Source organism: Dendrobates tinctorius, unplaced genomic scaffold (assembly GCF_039654945.1).
Source record: "Dendrobates tinctorius isolate UK_male_01 unplaced genomic scaffold, ASM3965494v1 ptg000139l, whole genome shotgun sequence".
Lineage (NCBI taxonomy): Eukaryota > Metazoa > Chordata > Amphibia > Anura > Dendrobatidae > Dendrobates > Dendrobates tinctorius.
The window spans coordinates 1500895-1516140 of NW_027361807.1; the positions used below are offsets into that span (position 1 = coordinate 1500895).

The 15246-nt window shown below is 44.2% G+C and overlaps 1 protein-coding gene across 2 annotated transcripts in view; it reads right to left on the reverse strand.

The window, feature by feature from the left end:
* Window positions 1–8151: 8151 nt before the first annotated feature.
* The window catches only part of CLTB (clathrin light chain B), a 32595-nt gene continuing 25500 nt past the window's right edge, over window positions 8152–15246 (reverse strand). Inside the window, exons 3-6 of one of the 2 annotated variants that reach the window (XM_073545064.1) lie at window positions 13829–13946; window positions 13106–13217; window positions 9176–9229; window positions 8152–8720 (exon numbers count right to left, since the gene is read on the reverse strand). In XM_073545064.1, coding sequence (XP_073401165.1) covers window positions 8549–8720; window positions 9176–9229; window positions 13106–13217; window positions 13829–13946 — 456 coding nt within the window. In that variant the 3' untranslated portion in view covers window positions 8152–8548. The remainder of the gene's footprint in view (window positions 8721–9175; window positions 9230–13105; window positions 13218–13828; window positions 13947–15246) is intronic. The other variant, XM_073545066.1, reaches the window with a different exon arrangement.

Here is a 15246-nt window from a genome sequence, read left to right on the forward strand (position 1 = left end):
GGGACTGATGGTAGCCCTTTAGGCTGCTTACCTGACGTCCACATGCTTCCTGAAGAAGATGACCACAGGGGCCCGCGATGATGGGGTGCCACTGGGAATGAATGTGCTCTGCCCGGCACTCTCTCTGAATAGTGCAGAAGACGGCGCCAAACCTTTCTGCCTGCAAGGAAGTCACCGCCGGTGACCGCCGTCTTCCTCTCAGCCCTGTCCCGGGAGAGGGGTGAGGAGGGGAATTGGCTAGGACCCGCCACCTGATGTCAGCCCGTAGCACCCGAGGGTGATAGGGAAAGGGTCCTGCCTGCGGTCCTGAGAGTTGCGATGTGGGTAACACCACATTGCTCGCTCAGCCGCATGATATGGGAAAGCAGGGTGAACATTTACCCCGTTTCCCGGTGTAGAATCTGGAAAATAAATGGGAAAAGATTAATATACACACACAAAACCTAAAAGAAAATGGTTAGATGCGGATCTGGGGAGATCCCGGTCCGCCTCCTACAGACACTAAGCACAAACTGAGATGCTTAGTGCCTGTCGGTGGGAGTATACTGCCGGGGAGGAGGTAATTTTCTTGTTTTGCATAGTGTCAGCCTCCTAGCAGCAGCAGCATACACCCATGGTAATCTGTGTCCCCCAATAAGGCGATAAAGAAGTGTCCTTTAATTGAAAGAATGACACAGACTCGTTTAATAGATCTTAATTAAACCATACTTACGACCTTGCCCATTCCCCCGATGCTCTCATCATCTGCAAAAGAGTTTAAAAAAAAAAACAATATTCCTCACCTTTCCGCAGAGATGCTGTTAATCCATTTGTTCCTCAACGGGTCTAGCTCTACTACATCTAGATGGCAAGCTGCATGGTTGCATGATGCAACCATACAGCCTGTCATCCAGCAGAACCCCCCCCCGTCTGAGCCCCAGTGTGCTTAATCCTCATTTAGTGTCCAAATGTTTAGCATTTCTGTAGCGATGAGAGCCCGCCTAATTTACGGGTGCATGTCTCCAGAAGCATGAGCTGAGCATAACGTACTGGTCGCTACAGCGTACTGGTCACAGCAATGGCAGTTTGCAATTTTCACCCGGCAACATTCATTGCTGCTTGTTTCTGGAAAACACTTAAAGGGAATCTGTCACCCCTTTTTTGAGATATCATAATGATATCATTCAATTGTGTGTCACATAAGGATTCTCTTATTACTTTTGCTTCCCTCTGACCCCGCACCTTTCATGCATAAATACCTTTTTTATATCGGTTCAGATGTAAACTGCCGTTTGTACGGTCCGATGGGCGGGGCTTATTCACCTGCAGAGCGCATGACCGCGGCGCCATTCTGAAAAGCCGGCAGGCGCCTGGTATCCGGGACGCACCCCCTGGTCCCCGATGCATCGCCATGGCAACCTCAGCCGACGCCGCGCCAGAGGAATGCCCAAAATGCGTCACTGGTCAAGCCCCCGGATGCGTCACCTGGCATGCCCATAGGCGCCGCCAGACCCGGAAACCCAACAGCACGCCGGGCAGCGCAGGCCAGGAGCTGCACAGATCCAAAGGGATACACTTACCTCCGGAGATGGTAATCCGGACACCGCTCCACCTGCTCGCTCACTGTCATGGAATCCTCCCTGTACCCACCATGGTGCTTCCAGGAATCCTGTACCGGCAGAGGCAGGGGACCCCCACCACCTGAACCGGCCGCGCCGGGGATCCGATGACTCCTTACAGCTATCTGTAGGAACAGGGTCCCCGTCAAACACAGGAAACCAACTGATGTGTGGGTGAGATGCCGCCCCTTTGTATCTGTAGGTTTCCTGTCCCTGAAGGGCGGATCCCCTCTCTCATGGTGCTGTCATGAGAGACCGAATTAAAAAAATGAATTTTGATAAATTTACCAAATGGCTGAAATTAAACAAAGAGTGAAAAATTTAAAGGGGTCTGAATACTTTCCACTTACAGCCACAGTGATCTTGGGGTTCTTCTTCCATGAAGATTGGCTGGACGGCGAGGTCTAGGAAGACTTCTGGTGGTCCCAAACTTCTTCCATTTAAGGATTAGGGAGCCCACTGTGCTCTTAGGAATCTTGAGTACTACAGAAATTCTTTTGTAACCTTGGCCAGATCTGTGCCTTGCCACAATTCTGTCTCTGAGCTCCTTGGCCAGTTCCTTAGACCTCATGATTCTCATTTGATCTGACATGCACTGTGATCTGTGAGGTCTTATATAGACAGGTGTGTGCCCTTACAAATCAAGACCTATCAGTTTAATTAAACACAGTTGGACTCCAATGAAGGAGTAGAACCATCTCAAGGAGGATCACAAGGAAATGGACAGCATGTGACTTAAATATGAGTGTCTGAGCAAAGGGTCTGAATACTTATGACCATGTGATATTTCAGTTTTTCTTTAATAAATTTGAAAAAATTTCTACATTTGTTTCTTTTTCAGTCAAAATGGGGTGCAGAGTGTACATTAATGAGAAAAATGAATTTTTTTGAATTTACCAAATGGCTGCAATGAAACAGAGTAAAAAATTTAAAGGGGTCTGAATACTTTCTGTATCCACTGTATATATTTATATGTGTGTGTGTCATTGACATCTATATATCTATGTATATATCTATTCTAGTCTAACCTGCCAGTGTGATTTTACTGTATGCGGCAGATGAATTGCCAGCTTTTCAAAGGACACAAGTGCGTAAAAATCGGACAGCACTTGCATGGTCCAAGTGCTATGCAATTTTTCTCTCGCAGCCATAGGCTTGCATTGGCAAGTCTCGGTGGCAATCGCAGCATGCTATGATTTTACAAGCACGCTGAATACGCCTGAGAAAATAAATGGTGATGAGAGCTTCCCCATAGATTAACATTGGGCCGAGTGCTATGCAATGTTTTCTCGTATGGCACTTGCCCGTATTCTATGGTAGTGTGACGCTGGCCTAAGACATACTGTGGAGTTGGAGTCAGCCCTGCTTGCTATTTTGTATATGCTCTGGCACAGGCGTATCACAATTAAGCTCTTGTTGCCTAGATCCTGAAGCCTGACACTTTTTCCTCCTTTCAGCTTCTAGTACTGACTGCACATTTGCCACGTGTAATCCCAGTCTACCTGGTTCCGTCGGTTTGTCTCCTGCTTCCTCCTCTCCTTTGACAAGTGTTCCAGGGCCCCTTCATTCAACATGGCTGTGAAGCGCTATGGGGAGCACAGTGGTTACCCTGAGCCACATTTCCCTTGCCTTTTTAGTGCTATGGAGACATTGTTCAGACTTACCACTGCTCTCTATACGACTGCTGAAGCCATTTTTGATGTAGGAAGACTGAAACACTGATCTCAGTGAAGAAAGCAGAAGAAGGCAAACAGAGGGCACAAAGTAGAGTGACAATACATGATAAATGACTACTAGGACAACCCCTTCATAAACTAAATGTTCAGCCCCGATAAAATAATAAAGCCTATATTCACCTCCTGTGCAGGCGCAGTTCCTGCGGTATCGGCACTCACGGTCCCAGGGCTGTGATGCAGTGTTGTGACACGTGATGCCCGGCGCCCAATCAGCGCTGGTGTCATGGTCTTCGCCTTTGGATAAACTGAACATGAAGAGGAAGCGAGGGCTCCAGGTCATCACAGACTTCCGCTTCATGTTCAGTTTGTCCGAAGGCGAAGACAGTGACACCAGCGCTGAATGGTCACTGGGCATCATGTGTCATTCCACCACATCACCTCCCCGGGTCCGAGAGTGCTGATACTGCTGGAAAGCTGCCAGTACGGGAGGTGAGTATAGAGTATAGGCTTTACTATTTTATCGGGCCAAACATTGAGTTTGAGAAGGGTGGGCCTAGTAGTAGACAAAGCCTTAAGTGCCAGGGTTGGAAGCCACTTTAGGTCAAGTTAAAAGAAGCATATTTCACGGTCCATATTCTTTATGCATAAACTACTGAGGGCACAGATAATACAACCAGCCATTTAATCATGCTACCCTTACCTGCAGCATTGTCTCAACATATACATACTTGAAAATTACACCCAGAAGAGAAAACAACAGCAATGATAGCTACATAATTTATTCCAATAATAGATCTCTTACGCAAAATAGTGCGGGAAACAAAAGCGTTCTCTGACCTGCACCGACACAGAAATTATGTTACATCTTAAATAATAGTGGTAAGTATTGGTTATGTTTAATATAGGGAAAAGTAGTTAATATTTTCCTCTTACAAGCAAAAATGCCCCTTTTCCAATGACTTGGTAGGTAATCCCTGGGCTTGATCTGTACGGAATACTTCTGACAAAATGAACAGCATAGTGGGATCCAATTAGAACATTTTGCTGTATGTTTCCTTTAGAACAATGAGGACAAAGAAAGCTAAGACCACGGGTGTAATTTATGGATACGGTAGAATATACTGTACATGGTGGCAGTGAGTTTTTACCTTCTTAGGGTATGTTGATAACTGCACAATTTTGTGGCAAGAAGCCAAAGCATAGGACAACAGAAAGAGAGGTCCATGGCCACAGCATACATCTTTCTAGTTAAGAAAATAATGCCACACTGTGATGTTAAATTCAATACAAAATTAAAATTGGAGATCCAAGAAACATAGAAGGCACACAAATATGGATTTTAGCCTTCATTTTCTATGTACGTAACTCTAAGAAAACTTGTCCTGCTTGTTTTTATCCTATTACGCCAGAATGGCATGAGAAAACAATGGCAGCATGCTGCAAATGGCTGCGAGAATCGGATTGCACTCGCCCATACAAGTCTATGGGTACGTGTGAAACATCACACTGCACTCGGATGTCACCCGAGTGCAGTGCGATTTCTGTGGATGCCGGCAATGGAGGATACGGAGAAATTACCTTCTCCTCCACACTTGTGCTCTGATCCTCTCATGTGAGAGGATAGGAGCACAGAACATTGACACTCGGATCACGCTTGAATCTAGCACCTAATGCTGTACACTAGTTTGACTCCGGCCTAAGATATAATTCAGGCATCTCTTTTTGGTGTTCGAATGCTACCCATGGTTTTCACGGATAGCACTCGTACCTGTGATAGTCTATGGGGCCATTCATAAGTCAGTGACTTTTTGCAGATTGAGCAGTCTGTGGAAAATCATGGAGGCACGTCTGATTTTGATCAAACGATTGCATCAAAATTGGCAATGCAAGTCTGTAGGTCTGTGAAGAAAATCAAACTGCAGTTGGATGACATCCAAGTGAGTGCTAATTTTCACTGACTGTAAGAAAGGAGAAAGTGGAGAAACGCTTTTTTTGGTTTCTCCACGTATGAGAAAAACTGATGGCACTCGGCCCACACTCTGATCAAGCTGTTATCAAAGTCGGATCAAAATAATCGGTCCATTTGCTTGTACGCAAGACAAACAAACATTTGAATGAGCCCTAAAAGTAGATCTGTCAGCAGGTTTTTGCTACCCCATCTGAGAGCAGCATGATGTAGGGGCAGAGACCTGGATTCAAGCAATGTAACACTGAATTGCTTGCTGCAGTTATTTATAAAATCAGTGATTTATCTGCTGCAAACCTACCAGTTCTCTGAATGCTGAGCTCCGTATAACCCCTTCCACAGCAGTGATAGACAGCTTTCTGTGTACACTGCATGGGAAGAAAGTTGTCAGTCATTGGTGGGACGGGGTTACACAAAACTTATGGATATGGAGGCATAATCTCCTGCTGAGAAAACCATCATGCTATCAAAACTACAGCAATCAGCCCAGTAAGTGACAAATTGCTGGAATCAGGGGCTCTTTCTTTCCATTATGCTGCTCTCAGATTAGGTAGCAAAAACCTGGAGACAGATTCCCCTTAACTACATACAACATTAGTGAAAGCCAAAATGCAGCTGATAATCTGCCCTTCGCATTGTTCATGCACACAGTCAGACGATGAATAGACCAGGCATATCTAACTGAAGTGGGAAATGATAAACAGTAATTGATTGATCATGCCATATATTTGTTGTGTCATCTGGCAAAGGCTAGAAAAAAGTTCACATTTTTGGCAGATTGTAGCCTGGGGTTGGTCTTCACAAACAATACTTCCCGTACAGCCGATTGGCTTAAATAGTTAAAATTGTCTATTCTCTACAACTTTTTTCTGTATGGCCAACATTAAGAATCTTCCTGTTAGCACGTCACTACATGGACTCAAACAACGGGCACGCAGACAGGAAGGCAATCTGAAGCCACAACGTCTGCAGGGTCTACGTACAGAGTCTGCACCAAGACAAGAACAGTTTATACAACGCTATGTAATAACATCAGACTTTAACATTTAAATCTGCTTGTGATATTATTAAAGGGGTTTTCTGGGAGATAAAAAAAAAAAATGAAATGATGAAAAAATTAAAGGCGGCCGGTGGGCTTCCAAAGGTTTGGAGCTCTCTGTACTGCCCCAACTTGTCCTGCTCTTGGGTTAGGACAGGTTTTGCATTTACCAACATGTTGGCAGCCATTTTTAATAAACCTAATAATTGCCCCTTGCACAAAATGAGCTTATATATTTTTATCAACTTATTCTTCTGTCCCTTGTAGCCAGTACCCCTGTATTATATGAGACCACTAGGCATAATGAGGGTTTTATCTATGGTGACGCAATGTCATACAATGACTGTTGTGGGATATAGGTCACTACAGACCTAATATCACTGGGACCTAATCAACACAAAACAAAGGCATATTGGTAGGCAAGAAGAATACAGACGGTAAGTACATTATAGCAGCGGATGGAATAAGTATTGAACTTGCCACCAATTTTCTAAGTAAATATATGTCTAAACTCATTATTACACATAACTTAATTTAGGTTTTGATTTCTTTGCCTGTCTGTATGGATTGGATGGTTTGTTACTAGTGATGAGCGAGTATACTTGTTGTTTGGGTCTCCCTGAGCATGCGCGGGTGGTCTCAGAGTATTTTGGCGTGCTCGGAGATTTAGTTTTAGTCTCAGCTGCATGATTTACGGCTGCTAGACAGCCTGAATACATGTGAGGAATGCCCGTTTGTTAGGGAATTCACACATGTATTCAGGCTGTCTAGCAGCTGCAAATCATGCAGCTGAGACGACGAAAACTAAATCTCAGAGCACGCCAAAATACTCGGAGGACACCCAAGCATGCTCGGGAAAACCCGAGCAACAAGTATACTCGCTCATCACTAGTTGTTACCATCATCTAGTGAGAATTTCAAGCCAGAAGCACCTTTAGAATTATATTTACTTAGAAAATTGGTGACGCGTTCAATACTTACGGTATTTCACCAGCTACATATATATATACTTGCAAAGTTGCTTCAGGTTTCCTTCCTTTTAAAAGTATTGGAGTAAATGGTTACAGAAAACGAATATGAAATGAAAGCTATGCTTTCCATCTATCTGTATGCTTGGTGATGTTTGTGACTGCTGAGGGTCCAACCTCTTGAACCGCTCTTATTCTAAGGGTTCTAAGTTCCCCTGTGTAAATAGGGTGGTGGGGCAAGCACATGACCATCGCTCCATTCCCTTATATATAGGAATATCGGTGGTCACTATCTGATTTATTACACTTTCCACATTATTTAAGGACCATTCACACAGACCCTCCAGCTGAACAACCTGAGATTGGTAAGCACTACTGATCAGTGGTCGCTGAATAGCCGATTTACACAGGCAGATCGCAGTTAAAGTGCTCAGAATAACCGATAACAGATTGCTCGGTGCCATATTCTTGGCAGCATACGTCCTGCTTACGGCGGAGGATGCACCGCTGAGAACAATGATCTTTTGGATAGTCCAAAGTATATGATCACCAGATGATCAGCAGCCCGTTTACAGTGAAAGTTTATTGGAAAAAAAGCGTTCCTAGGAATGTTCATTTACGATAACCTTTCAATTCAAGTGTACCACTAAGGAAACTTGGTCTTAGGATTTGTGGGGGTGCTAGTAGTTGGACCCCCCAGAGACAATATTTTTTGCCTATTTAGTAAGGCATCCCTTTACAAAAATATTGCTCTGTAATTTTCAGGAAAGTAGTTTCATGTATGACAAATGTTTATTGCTATTGTGTGTAGTGTGAGATTTTCTGATCAGCTTGTTTCCTTTGTGTTGTGCATAGACTAATTTCACCCCGCATCATGGGAAATTGCAGCACATTTGTAACCCCATTTGTTTAAGAGTTTAATGTGCAATCTGCTTGCAAACAGGCTTTTCATTTCCAGAACACCTTAAGTAAAATATATGAACAAGCATTGTTAAAAGCCAGGCACACATAGACAAAGGAAATAAAAAAAATTCATAAATCTCCCCACCCAAAAGCTCCCGGCCACCGCATGCTTCCATTAACACTGCCTCAATTTACCAAACATTAGCCTAATGGAGTAACTCAAGGAAATCAGATGTGGTGTTTCGATTGCTTTACAGTTCTTCTCAGGGATGTGAAGGAGAGGGTGAGGGGCTGGATCTTGGTAACATTAAGGGCAGAAGTGAATGGGCCTCAGACCTGCAAGGATGGAATCTTTGGTGTGAAGCAGGGAGGTGAGTAGGTGAAGTTGGATGAGAAAACTAGCGAGACAGCGGCGTCTGTTTCAGGGAGATCAGTACAGATCTCAGACGAGACACGTCTTTAGACTGCTTGCTGCTTTTGGGGTTGAAGTCACAAAGGCGGGCAACGCGTTCCCATTCAGAACCGCTTTCTTCATCCTTCGTCTCCGAGACCAATGCTTCATCCGACGCTCTTTATTGAGAAAACAGAAGGAATGTTAGCAATGTAACTTAGGTACAACGTACAAGACCAGACATTTACGTGTAGCCTCGGCACAGGACAGTGTTAGTTAACAGTACAGAGCCATAACAGAACACCTATATAAGCCTCTAAATGTATACGGGGCGGCATACTTCATCTTAAGGCAGTTACGTTACCCTACAAGCACATGTCTATAGTATAGGTGCCGTATGCTGGGTGCCTACACCTGTACACTTTTTTCCAATATATTGCTTGGGAATTCTGAATTAATAGAGGGTAATTTCCATTGAGAAACTATTAATTAGCTGTCACTGATTATATATAACTTACTTCCTATACAGTAACTGTATAATGGAATTCTAGATTATCCAATTTATTACTAGCTCATACTGTTGCACGAGGATTGGCATAAGCAAAAGACTGAGAATAAGACAAGCACAACATACACGTAACCAATGACATCAGCATTAGGCTGCTGGTAAAATGCCTTGTCCGCAATCCTGGGTTAGTAGCATAAAAAAGAGAAAGAGAAAGAGAAAGAGAAGACAAATGTGAAAATAAGGAAGAAGGGTAATAAAATGGCAGTGTAAACAAGTAAGATGAAAAGAATAATACTCTAAGGCTGAGTTCACACGTGGCGTTTTTTTCGCGTTTCCGCGGCGGTTTTGCCGCGAAAACGCGAAAAATAAGCATCCCATGCATTCCTATGGGATTCCGCAATGCTGTGCTAATGCTGCGGTTTTTACCACGGCGGAATCGCTTCGCGATAAAAACCGCAGCATGCTCATTAATTTGCGGAATCGCGGCGATCCCGCACCCATAGGAATGCATTGTTCCGCTTGCTTCCCGCATGTGGCTGTGCACACCATGCAGAAAGTAAGCAGAACAATTGCGGATGGTACCCACGGTCCGGAGGAGAGGAGACTGTCCTCCAGGCTTTGCGTACCATATCCCTGTAAAAAATAGAATTTAAAAATAAAAAATATTGTATTCTCACCCTCCGACGTCCCGCGCAGTCTTCCCGCTTCTCTTCACGCTTTCGTTCCCAGTAATCCTTTGCGAAAATGCCCGCGATGACGTCCGTTCTCGCGGGATCGCGAAGTCTCGCGGTCATTCACGCGACGTCATCGCGAATGACCGCGAGACGTCGCGATCCCACGAGAACTGACGTCATCGCGGGCATTTTCGCAAAGGATTACTGGGAACGCCTGCGCGGGACGTCGGAAGGTGAGAATAACACCGTTTTTTATTTTTTTTCACATTCTATCTTTTACTACTGCTGCATAGGCGGCCTCCGTAGTAAAAAGTTGGTCACACTTGTCAAACACTGTGTTTGACGAGTGTGACCAACCTGTCAATCAGTTCTCCAAGCGATGCTACAGATCGCTTGGAAAACGCTAGCATTTTGCAAGCTAAATACGCTTGCAAAATGCTAGTTTTTCCGCGGGAAAATCGCGGGAATTTAAAATGCGATTTTCCCGCGGACTGGAATTCCGGAATTCTCGCGGTAATTTCCGCGAGAGTTCCGGTACGTGTGCACTTAGCCTTACAGAGAAACATAATTGGTCCCTTTCTCAGGAAACCTTTTGCTGTCTCAAATTGAACTTGTCAGATCCGGTAACGCTATTAGGGAAGAGTCACAAGGCTGTATAACTCAGACAAGGAACGCAACGCAATGCTCGGGCTGGCAGTCAGCTCTACTGACCCGTACGTGACAGCTGCATAGAAATACATGCCGTCACACTCGTGTCAGGAGAGCCAATGACCAGTCCATTCATTGCATTGCGATCCTTGTCAAGAGTTATATGCACATGTGACTCTTCCCTAAACCTGCATAGATAGGGTTAATCTGCAGGTTAATAGAGTTATGAAGGAATGGCACCCAGGAGAACACAAGCTTTATTTCTCCCGGGAGCCGCTGACATTCAGTCATGCTGGTGTGCCAGAGCGATTATAGTCACCGCTCCCGGCACTGACAGCGGCGGCTGTAAGCACGCCTGACACTGACTGACAGCTGGCACATTTCCTACAACAGAGAGTTAGCGGCCACCTTATTAACAGTAAGGATATATTTACACTGGGCAGATAGGACAGAATTATTTTCTGTGATTGAAAATAGGGGGCAAAGGACTATTTACTTGCTTGTTCAAAATGTAATAAAAAAGCCTATAATAGTTAATATCTAGACAATTACAGTAGTACATATAATATGTAAGCACAGTTTCCACATTACAAGATCTACCCGAAGACGTGCACAACAGCAGGGTCCCCAAGGATCCTGGACGCTAAGTGATTGCTCAGTGCTTTGTCCGACTTGAATCTTTAATTACATCTTTTTTTGCTATATTTTTGTATTTTGTTAATATTCTGATCTAAGCAAACTATAGTAATAACATAGTGATGCCATGTAAAGCTACATATTTCTGCAGTCCTTGAATCCATTGTAAACAGCTATTTAGTTTTTTTATTTATTTAAAAGCAATGGGAAATACAAGTTAAAGGATTTCTACCTTCATTCCGGCTAATTCTACTTCTGCCATTGCTGAAAAGACTGATTTTTAGGCTGAGTGCAGACATACTTTTTGGCCCTGCGGATTTTTCCGCGCAGAATGGAAGAAATCCGCCGGTCAAATGACCTGCATTTTTCCTGCGGATTTCTTCCATTTTTCATGCGGTTTTCTTGCGGTTTTTGTGCAGTTTTCCCCCTGTGGATTTGGTGACAGGGGAGATGGAAAACCGCACAAAAGTTTTAACATTCTGCGGATTTTGTACCGCAGGAAAACCACGCGGAAAAATCTGCAGCGTCTGCACAGCTTTTTTCATTGATTTTAAGGCTACTGTACATCACAATGCGGATATGCAACGTTTCTGCGCGGTAAAATCCGCTGCAAATCTGCATCGTGTGCACACAGCCTGAATAACCACCACAGAAACTGCGCTGTTTAACCACTCTCAGGCTGTGTGCACACGATGCAGATTTGCAGCGGATTTTACCGCGCAGGAACGTTGCATATCCGCATTGTGATGTACAGTAGCCTTAAAATCAATGAAAAAAAAAAAACACCGCTGTGCAGACGCTGCAGATTTTTCCGCGGTACAAAATCCGCAGCATGTTACTTCTTTTGTGCGGTTTTCCATCTCCCCTGTCACCAAATCAGCAGGGGGAAAACCGCACAAAAACCGCAAGAAAACCGCAGGAAAAATGGAAAAAATCCGCAGGAAAAATGCAGGTCATTTGACCGGCGGATTTCTTCCATTCTGCGCGGAAAAATCCGCAGGGCCAAAAAGTACGTCTGCACTCAGCCTAAGGCCCTGTGCACACGGTGCAGATTCTGTGCAGTTCTGAAGCAGATTTGGCCCTGCAGAACTGCACGTGATGTACAGTACCATTTACGGCTATGTAAAACAAAAACCGCTGTGCACATGCTGCAGATTTTTCTGCGCAGATTTGGTGCGGAATAAAAGAAGCAGCATGTCACTTCTTTTGTGCAGTTTTGCTGCAGTTTTCCACCTGCTCTATTATAGAAAACTGCAGGTGAAAACTGCAGGGGAAATCCGCACAAAAACTGCACTAAATCTGCAGGAAAAACGCAGGTCATTTTACCTGCAGATTTAGCAAAATCTGCGTGGAAAATTTCACAACAGACTCTGCACCGTGTACACATAGCCTAATACATCCATTTGATTATTTAAGGCCATGTTTTATTGGCTGCCCTCGTCTAGATATTGGCCATTCTTTAGCTGTATGGACACTTCTGAGAAGTTTGCTTTCCTGGTACCAAGAGAAGCACGTCTACCACATCTATGCATATGTAAAAGAGAATGTTGGGGCAGAAATGGTTTAAATCGAGTTTTAAATCTTATTTGCACAGTCCTGTCGGAGACTTGGCCCCTATAAAAATCTTTGGTTGTACAAAAAAAAGCTTTCTTTCATATGTAAATGAGGCCTCCTCGGTGCATCGTTGGCATGGTCAATGGCTCAGTGCACAGTTCTGCCATCTCAGCCAACATGCCGTGCACCTTCCCACTTAGTATGATTGACAGCACTCGCTTCCCAGAATTCTTAGATCTGCATGTCTGTACTGAGACTTGCTGGGGCTAAATGGGATTGCACACACAGTGTCAATATGGGCACGGTCTCGTCCCTCTTTACGGTCTACCGTGCGCTGAGCCGTAGGCCATGTCAATGGTGCACCCAGTAATAAATCGATGTAAAATCTACACTGCAGATATGATTTTTATATGGGCCAAATTCCCTTTAGGACTGGACGAGTAACTCCTGCTTTGTGGATGACAAACTTGATGTAACTTATACAATAATGCTGTATTCTTTGTCAAATGACTGGGACACGAGTTGATAAAATGATGTCACTGACCTGTTTGTAACCTTATTCTTTTCTATTTGCTCACTCTGACGCAGGTACCATTCTTCTAGGTCTTTCTTAGCCTTCTCTCTCCATTCCTGTTCTGTCACCTTGGCAGCTGCATCTGCACAAGAGAACATTCATAAAATATTAAAGTGAGCAATCTGGCAATGGTATGGAATTCTTTTTCACGCAAAAAAAACACAAATCACAATGCCTTGGTAGAAATATAAAAACTAGGGTTTCTTTTTTCCACTTAAAATTTAGGCTTCTGGTTTAACCGTTCTTTGAGCATTTTCTCTGTTTAGAAGGTTCCGGTAAACTGTAGATCTCAGAGTATGTGCAGACCATCAGTAAACGTTGCAGGTTGGATGCTGTGTACTTGTGCAATGTCCAACCCCCAGCGTCCAGATGTTACAGCATAGTGGATGGGATTTCAAGAAATCCCATGCCCACTGTGTGTCCACAGACGCCTGTGGACTACCTGTGGAGACGAACATGTGGCACGACTTTCCAGACTGCAGCATGTCTATTTCTCTTGTGGAGACACGAATCTCAGCACAAAAACTTTCACCCGTACAATGTATTGGATGTGGTGAATCCGCACGGTTCAGTGATCACATGCGGAATCACCTGCGTTCAATAGAAGGCAGCGCTTTGGGTACTGCGTCCAAAACGCTGCCAGTTCCTGATCGTCTGCACATACCCTAACTCAAAGGTCCATTCGCAACCTACCCAACTCTTCCAGGCGCACCTTCTGTTCTTCTCTCCATTTACGAAGGCTTTCAGGTTCCTGGATTAGTCTATCAGCTTGGGCTATAGCAGCATATCCATCATTGGCTCCACCGAGGTCCTATAAGAGAAAGGCTAGGTATGTGATGCTCATGTTACATTTTTGAGATCCATATAAAGTATTACTGAAAATAATTATTCTGCACCATGATCAAATTCAATACCTGGCCGATCGTTGCCTGACAGTGGCAAGAATAAACACAAATACAGGGGGGAAAAAAGCAAAAGAAAACCCACAGAATGTCAAAACTGCTCTATTTTCTTGTGTAGGGACATAATGTATTTATAGGAGGTACACCGTTGAAGTCGCACTCAGGCCCTGGAGCCTAAGGGGACTGTGAGAATCATGTGGGAATAGTGGATGAGGGCAGGTATATCTCGCCCAGATTCCTTTCCTATGTGGCCTAGTCTGGTCAGTATCGCACCTGCTTGCTAATGAATAATGGGAGGTGGATATAAAAGGATGCCAGGTGGTTGTGTGAGTGTCTCAGCCTGGGAACACAGAGAGCCTGTCTGTGTGAGAGACACACGTGAGTGGAAGCAGTGCCCACTGCAACTGTGGTTTGGCTGGACGGGAGAAGCCCGCCAGTTGGTAGTTAGGTTGTCCATTGTTTAGTTAGTGCCGGACAGGCAAGGATTTGTTTTATGTTTTATTTCCTTTTTGCATTGCTTTCACCGTTAATAAACCTGACTCAGGGTCAGTTACACCCGAATCCCAGCTCTGCACCTGAGTTTCATGCTGAACGCACGTGACCTTTGACCCCAGCAAAGGCGATCCCGGAGTGTTTTATCACAGGGGGCACAACGTCCCTTTGACCCGTATGGGAAGACCAATACTCTTAAAGATCTCTAAAAGTTGGCGCCAATTGAGAGGCCCACAAGCTTCAAGTTACATCTCTGGTTATATATTTTACCTTTACAGGAAAAAACCATTCTTTTGCAAAAATTGCAAACTCTTGAGCCTTTTTCATGGCTGGGGAGGAAGTACCAATGTAATAAGATAGAACACGCATCACCTACTTATTACTCGGATCTATTATGACACGCCATCATTATGACAACGCTTGACAATCCATTGCTATAGCAATCACTAGGCAAAATACAATCTAAATCGAAACCATGGTTACTTTCAACTTTTCTCTCTGCTTCACTATCATGGCGTACAGAATATACCGCTGGTGGCAACGCTGTAAGGGTTTCTGTACACACAGCAATTCTACATGAAACAAGCAAATCGTGGACAGTATTAAATGTGCCTCTAGGCAGGGTTCATATAACATCATCATGACGTTTAAAGGGGTTGTCCAGTTAAAACAAGTTATCATCTATCCATGGGATAAGTGATAAATGGCTGATCTTCT